At 34.6% G+C, this 7,423-nt stretch overlaps 2 protein-coding genes across 2 annotated transcripts; one reads left to right on the top strand and one right to left on the bottom strand.

The window, feature by feature from the left end:
• Positions 1-2,445: 2,445 nt before the first annotated feature.
• LOC143595596 (alpha-amylase-like) lies at positions 2,446-4,372 on the top strand. The gene is made up of 3 exons (XM_077074574.1): positions 2,446-2,681; positions 3,225-4,033; positions 4,106-4,372. Exons 1-3 carry the CDS (start codon positions 2,459-2,461, stop codon positions 4,370-4,372), a joined length of 1,299 nt encoding a protein of 432 aa, XP_076930689.1. The 5' UTR covers positions 2,446-2,458.
• Positions 4,373-4,438: 66 nt separating this feature from the next.
• On the bottom strand, positions 4,439-6,856 carry LOC143595595 (protein WEAK CHLOROPLAST MOVEMENT UNDER BLUE LIGHT-like 1). The gene is made up of 3 exons (XM_077074573.1): positions 6,583-6,856; positions 6,344-6,549; positions 4,439-6,100 (listed from the first exon to the last, which is right to left on the bottom strand). The coding sequence occupies exons 1-3, from the start codon at positions 6,749-6,751 to the stop codon at positions 4,439-4,441; spliced, it is 2,037 nt and encodes a 678-aa protein (XP_076930688.1). The 5' UTR covers positions 6,752-6,856.
• Between the last annotated feature and the right edge of the window lie 567 nt (positions 6,857-7,423).

The following is a 7,423-nucleotide window of genomic DNA, read 5'->3' as shown; positions in this document are numbered from 1 at the left end:
TATACGCACATTGAGGACACAGTCACTGTTAAGCACATCCAACTGGTTCAACATTGTGATGTTTGTTGGCTCCATCTTACTGGTGTGAAAAATTAAAAATAGACAATATATTAATTTCTGAACAATAACACTTTTAACCAAAAAACTAAAAAAGAAAATGAATTATATAAGCATCACCAAAATATATAAACCTTACAAACAAACAAATTCGTTTTTGATAAATATGGTGTGATAGTGTAAGAATTTTTGTTTGAAAGTCATAGTATTTATACATTAGTAGTAAATGATTACATTTTTAGATAATTGAATAAAGAAGGAATGTATAAATATAATTAATTATAAAGATAAAATTAGGGAATTTGAATTAGCTTAAATTATGGACGAAAATTAGGAGATCATTAGAGGATTTTCAAAATTTGAATTAATGTTGTTAAATTATATTATAAATACAAAATAATTAAAATTGATATCTTTAAATCCACACCATATTTAAACCTACGGAATTAACTTATTAATGTAGAAAAATAACTTACTAATTTATTTATAAACATTAATATAATTAATCATCGATTCAATAATTACGTATATCTAAAATTGATTATCAATTACCATATATCTAAAATTATAATAAACTATATATTTAAATCCTTAATCATATGGTTGAAATTTATAAAAATAGTCAACATAATATAATTAATCAGCATTTGAATAATTAAGTAATTGATATAAGCTGTGCAAAAATACAATCACCATATATCTAAAATTATAACAAATTATGATATATTTAAATCCTTAATCATATGGTTGAAATTTATAAAAATAGTCAACATAATATAATTAATCAGCATTTGAATAATTAAGTAATTGATATAAGCTATGCAAAAATAAATTACTAATTTATTTTTTTATTATTACCTTTAATATAATTAAACATCAATCGAATAATTGCGTCATTTTTAAATTAGTTACCATATATTTAAAATTAGAATAATCATAATATATTTAAATCCTTAATCGTATGGTTGAATTATTGATTATGTTAAAAAAATATATACCACACACACACACACACATATATATATATATATCATAATTAATTATAATTTGAAATTCCGTAATTAAAGTAGTCCTTAATCAAATGGTTGATTTTTTTCCTAATATACAGAATTTGATTACGGATCTCAATTTATATTCCAATGGTTCAATTTTAAATTAGTCAATCGATCAAATATCATAAATATAAAATTAAAACCAATTATAGTAAATATAAATCCGTAATCTCTGTATATTAGGTTGTTTTACATTGAATGCGATGGATGAAATATCAATTAATTGTCTAAAATGAATTAAACCTGGTGGAAAGCCTAAATTTGTGAATAAAATCAATAAAAAAAAAGAATATAGTTTCAATTGAATCAAAATACAAAAATAAAACCTGATGATTTAAGTAACCAGTGGTAACGTTGATGGTGATAAGCTTCATCGATGTTGGACGGTGAATTTGACTAATAAATGAATGGAAGGTAGAGATCCGTGGAAGAAAATGGAGGCGTGAAAGAGGAGATAATTGATTTGGGTTTTTAGGTTAAATTATATTATAGTAATGAATAATGAATACATAATAATAGAAATAATATACATAATAAGAATTCGTAATTAATAATTATAATCATTATTCATTAAAGAGAATTGATTGTATATTATTTTAATTTATTTTTTATTTATTTTATTTACATGAAAATTAGAAAAGTGCTAGATATACATGGAAAGTCTAGGAAACCACCAATTGAAAGATGAAAAGTTGAGTTAAAATATATTGATTTAATAGTATAGTTAGAGTCGTCTAATTAAGGTTACAAACGAAAGACTGCCATATAAAATATTTAGTATTTGTCTAATTAAATCATATTTCTAGTAGTAAACAAATACTAAGCCTATAGTATGAAAAAAAAATACATAGAATTAACTACATAATGATCGTATGGTACTAAAATTACATCTTTGACCACCATTATTCATTGATAACAAAAGACAATTATTATTTACCTGTTAGTACAATATATTTTGTATCTTAATTAAACCTAGCTAATTCAAATCGTAATTCTGTTTTTGTCAATACAGATCCTAATATCCAAAACATATATATAATGTGATCAAAATTATTTAATTAATTATATCGTTTTTGTCTTAGTAAAATATACATGCATAAAAGAGTCAAAAGCTCTAAAGGGGTTAAGAAGTACAAATTAGCGTAGTCAACAAGCAGAGGACCGTGTGTTTCACGGAAGATATCATGTAATGTGAACAACAGAAAAACAATACAGTGACTAATTCAAAGGACCCACAAATCTAGTGTCAAACAGCCAAAGACTTTGCAACTTGCCGTGTTGTTCATGTAATATCTAGCAATATATTGAATATTTGTTGAATCTATCATATATCAAACCCGCAACAAAACATGAGTGGAAGTAATTTTGTCCATGGTGCGATCTTTGTCTCGTGTGTTCTAGTAGCCTCGGCCGCAGCAATTCCTACGTTGTTGTTTCAGGGTTTTAACTGGGAATCATGCAAAAAGGAAGGCGGATTGTACAACTCCCTGGTTGGTTCTATTGATGACCTTGCGGCTGCCGGAGTTACTCATGTCTGGCTCCCACCTCCCTCCCAATCTGCCGCACTCGAAGGTCTCTCTTCCTTACACGCGACACATTAATTATATTGACTAAAAGTTATACGGATCATCTTTTATGTTATGTCGAAATTTCACCTTTCATATTTAACTGTGTGAAACTATACACATTAATGCACCAGTGCGCCCACTTAAAATAAGTTAGAAGGGTATTTTTTAAAAAATTTAGAAGATTTCAACATGAAAATACTTTAATCCCAAAAGTTTCATGGAATATTTGAAAACTTGATGTCGAAATTTCTCCTTTCGTTTTTAACTATACTTATTGTCATATTGTCCACTGGACAGTCACACTTTTCGCCCCCACAAAGACCGTGAGATCACCACTCTGGGTTTGGGTTGGGTAAGTTATAGTTCATATTTTTAAATTTTTAGTGAAGGGTGTAGTAAGAAAAATGTGAAAACCGTATAAAAGTATAAAATATATATGTCATATATTTCCCAAATGGTAGGAAATGTGAAATTTTGGCATACTGCATTCAACATTTGTTTTAGTTATTGAACTGAAACAACAACATATGTGCTACCACTATTGCAGGATATATGCCAGGCAGACTATATGATCTGAACGCATCCAGCTACGGAAATGAAGAACAACTAAAATCACTAATCAAATCATTCAACAACAAGGGAATCAAAGCAATCGCGGACATAGTCATAAACCACAGGACAGCCGAAAAGCAAGACGCAAGAGGAAAATGGTCCATATTTGACGGCGGGACACCAGATGACCGCCTCGACTGGGGGCCGTCTTTTATCTGCAAAGACGACATCGAGTACTCCGATGGAAATGGGAACCTAGACACCGGAAAGCCCTTTCAACCGGCCCCAGATATCGACCACCTTAACCCAAGAGTCCAAAGAGAGTTATCAGATTGGATGAACTGGTTGAAAACCGATATAGGTTTCGATGGATGGCGGTTGGATTATGCAAGAGGGTACTCTTCGAGTATTAGTAAAGTATATATGGCGAGTACGTCTCCTGAGTTTGCGGTCGGGGAGTATTGGAACTCGGTGGCTATGGGGCCCGACGGTAAGCTGGCATACAACCAAGATCAGCATAGAAACGAAATAATGAAGTGGGTGCAAGAAAGTGGTGGTGGTTTGTTAACAGCATTTGATTTTACTACAAAGTTTATACTTCAAGCAGCTGTGGAGGGTGAGTTGTGGAGGTTGATTGACCCGAACGGTAAGCCACCCGGGCTGATCGGGATCTTGCCTGAAAATGCGGTGACTTTTATTGATAATCATGACACGGGTTCGACCCAAAGGATTTCGCCATTTTCTTCTAATAAAGTTATGCAAGGATATGCATATATTCTCACCCATCCAGGCACCCCTTCATTGGTAATATTGTAGCACATTTACTGTATAATTGAACATTTTAAAACAAACTGTTTGTTTTCCTATGTTTTGTAGTTCTATGACCACTTCTTTGATTGGGGACTGAAAGACGAGCTCACGAAGTTATCCGCGGTGAGATCAAGAAACGGGATCACCGCAACGAGCCAAGTGAAGATACTCGCGTATGAAGCCGAGCTCTATGTTGCGGCTATTGATGAAAAAATCATGGTCAAAATGGGGCCAAAGATGGCTCTTGGAAACCTTATTCCTGATAACTTTCAGCTTGCTACTTCAGGGGAGCAATATGCAGTTTGGGAAAAAAAAACCTTAAATAATATGTAATATATAACTATTATGGCAATAAAATCTAACAAAATATGTTACATCCACAACAAAGAATCAGACCATTTATGTTGATGTGCTGTTCTTGCTTGAATGCCCTTTCTTCCTGGTGAAAAACATAAAAAACCTTGGGAAAAACGAGCGTCGCTTTTTCTTTCCCTTTACTTCACGAGACGATCCAATCCCACTACTACTCGCTTTCATGTTTTCGGATTTCCATGTTTTAAGCTCCTTCTCGAACTCCGTCTTTCCTTCGTTGGCCATTTTGGCTCGTTGCATAGCGGTCGAGAGTTGCTCTTTTTTAGAAGCAATGCCCGAGTTCACTTGTTCAAGCTTATTTTGAGCTTTTAACTCGTCTTCTTTTGCTGTATCGACTTGTGATATCGCTTCCGACACGCGTGTGTTAGCTTCATCCTCGGCTTCCTTAACCTTTCGACTTAGATCATAATATTCCTCGACGGAAAGAGTAACCCCGGACTCAGGTTCACTTTTGTTGTTTCTAGCCAACTCGCTCTCGTGAAGTGCACTAATCGTTCCGAGTGCCAATCTTTCTGAAGCACGGATCGCCTCAATCTCCTTCAAAGCAACATTCAGTCTACTAATCATATTGTTTTCACTTTCTTTTGCTTGATCTGCAGCTTCTTTTGCTTTTTGCATCTCTTCTTGTGCTTTTTCAACACGCGATTTAGCTTGACCCGCTTCTTCAGCCGCCTGTTCAAGTTGGCCAGGATGCTGCAAAGCTTTTTCCCGCGCTTCCTTTTCTTTCATTTGAATTTTTTGAACTTCCGACATTGTTCGTTTTATATCAGCTTCAAGTGACTCAACCGAACTGTGCGCAAGCCCTTTCTTTTTCCTAGCCGCAATAAGTGTTTCCTTCTCGTTTTCTAGCTCTGTGTTCAACAAATTTGCGTTTTGTTTTAACCGGTTAACTTCTTCGGTCAGTTTTTCAATATTATTCTTCACTTCTTCGAGGTCGGTTTTCGCTGAATCGACCTCTGATTGTATATCTTTATGGTTTTCCTCCATGTAAGTTGCTAACTCGACTTTTAATCTTTGAAGCAAAACCGCAGCAGTATCGATTTTTGACTTTAGATCCCCGATTTCATCGATCTGTTCGTTGACTTTCTCTAATTCTTCTTCCGACCGCTTAGCTTCTTCTTCCTGATTCAAAACTTCTTGTTCTTGATCCATAGCTACACCGGCTCGGTTTTCTTCCGCCTCCAAATGAGCAGCTTGAGCCGACTCAACCGCCTCTTTTATCGTCATCAATTTAATCGTCAACTGCTCGACATTTTTCTCAATTTCTTTTGCATTAAACTCAGCCTCCCCCGCATTCTTTAATGCCAAATCGCGCTCAGACAGAAGCACAATGTAATCTTCCCGGAAGTTTTCAAGGTCAGTTTTGACCGTTTTGAGCTCAGAAACTGCGGATTGGTGTCGAGCCTGTGCAACTTCTAATTGTGTCTTTGCAGCGATGCTAGATTCATCTTCAATCCCTTGCTCTAATTCTTCAACTCGAAGTTTTGCAAGCGCAGCGTCTTGTTTTGCTTGTTGTTCTTCGGTTTCTGCTCTTTCTAGATTCAGTTTCAGTTCTTCTAAAAGCCTCTTTGCGTTGTCTAGCTCCTTTAACGCCTGCTGTTTCAATTCCTCTACTTCCTCGGACTGTTCCTTCAAAATTGGCATATATTCTCTGGCTTTTTTGAGTTCTTGTAATACATACTTGCGCCTCTGCAAATATGTGTACGCGAAATTTGTATTAGTGGGAATAAGAAATAAATAATTAGAAATTAAAAAAAAAAGAAAACAAAAATATGAGTTAAGGTTTATTATAATTATCTCTACCACAATAGGAGATATGATGTTGATAATGATCCTTATTATATCTCTCTATATAGTTGATTAATAATGCATAATACCTTTTGAGGTTTTCATTGTTTTATAATATGATGAACGAGTAAACTCAAATTATACCTCGGCGACCTGGATTTTATGGGCTTTCCAATCCACGATTCCACCGAACATGGACACAGCTGCTTTCACAGATTCGAAAGGCGCAGTGGTATCAATTTCTGCATTGAAACTTTTGGATTTCTCGATCGGTTGTTCAGAATTAACCAACTTCTTCTCTTCATGATTTTCAGTTTTACCATTTGCAAGTCCAGAAGCATGTTCTTGACCTTCGGGGCCATCCTCTTGATCATGATCTTGACCTGTTTGACCATCTTCGCGTACATGGTCTTGATGTGTAGGACCACTTTCCCTAACATGATCTTGATCTGTAGGGCCATCTTCTTGGACATTATCTTGACGTGTATGACCATTTTCTTGAGCATGGTCATCACCCGCAGAACCATCTTTATAAACATTGTCTTGGGCCATAAGACCACTTTCCTTAACATGATCTTGACCCGTAAGACCAATTTCTAGAACATTATCATTACTCGTTAAACCATCTTCTTGGGCATGGTCATGAGTAATGGGACTATCATCGTGATCATGGTCTGGACCCCTTAGACCATGTTCTTGAACAAGATCTTGGCGTGTATGACCATCTTCATGAACATGATCTTGACTCGTAGAACCAACTTTTACAACGAATAATGTATTATTCGATTGTTTTTCATCTGTTTGCAGGATAGCGGGTTCTGGGGATGGTTTTAATCGATCATCTATTGAAGAATCCGGTGGTTTTGTATCTGTTAATGTTTGTTGTTCAATTGCAGACCCCTCAGATGCATTTTGTTCGGGTGAAGAACCATGAAACTCGCCTTTACCATTATCAGCTTCGGTTTGAGATTCTACTTCTCCATTCTTGACCGGATTATTAGCCGATCTTCCACCAGCTTCATCCATTCCAGAATGGTTCTAAACAAGCACCTTTAACTGGATATCAAAAATTCAATTGATCAAACAAATGGATTCAAAATAACAAGAAATCTGCACATAGTTTTATAAACTTTCTTATTAGAATTAAGAGCAAATAAATCCCATACAAATAATTATATCCAATATGGGGTGATTCAAAACTGTAAATTGTTTTAATGTACAAAC

This window comes from Bidens hawaiensis, unplaced genomic scaffold, assembly GCF_021521415.1.
Source record: "Bidens hawaiensis isolate Kalapana, Puna unplaced genomic scaffold, B.hawaiensis_p1.1 tig00045356_1, whole genome shotgun sequence".
In the NCBI taxonomy this organism is placed as follows: domain Eukaryota; kingdom Viridiplantae; phylum Streptophyta; class Magnoliopsida; order Asterales; family Asteraceae; genus Bidens; species Bidens hawaiensis.
This window is presented reverse-complemented; position numbering and strand designations above follow the sequence as displayed.

Coding starts and splice junctions, on each gene's coding strand:
- LOC143595596 (XM_077074574.1), top strand. CDS start 2,459: ATGAGTGGAAGTAATTTTGTCCATGGTGCGATCTTTGTCTCGTGTGTT. Junction 2,682..3,224: donor CCAATCTGCCGCACTCGAAG/GTCTCTCTTCCT, acceptor CCACTATTGCAG/GATATATGCCAGGCAGACTA. Junction 4,034..4,105: donor ATCCAGGCACCCCTTCATTG/GTAATATTGTAG, acceptor TATGTTTTGTAG/TTCTATGACCACTTCTTTGA.
- LOC143595595 (XM_077074573.1), bottom strand. CDS start 6,751: ATGGCCCAAGACAATGTTTATAAAGATGGTTCTGCGGGTGATGACCAT. Junction 6,550..6,582: donor ACGCGAAGATGGTCAAACAG/GTCAAGATCATG, acceptor ATGGCCCCGAAG/GTCAAGAACATGCTTCTGGA. Junction 6,101..6,343: donor ATAAAATCCAGGTCGCCGAG/GTATAATTTGAG, acceptor ACATATTTGCAG/AGGCGCAAGTATGTATTACA.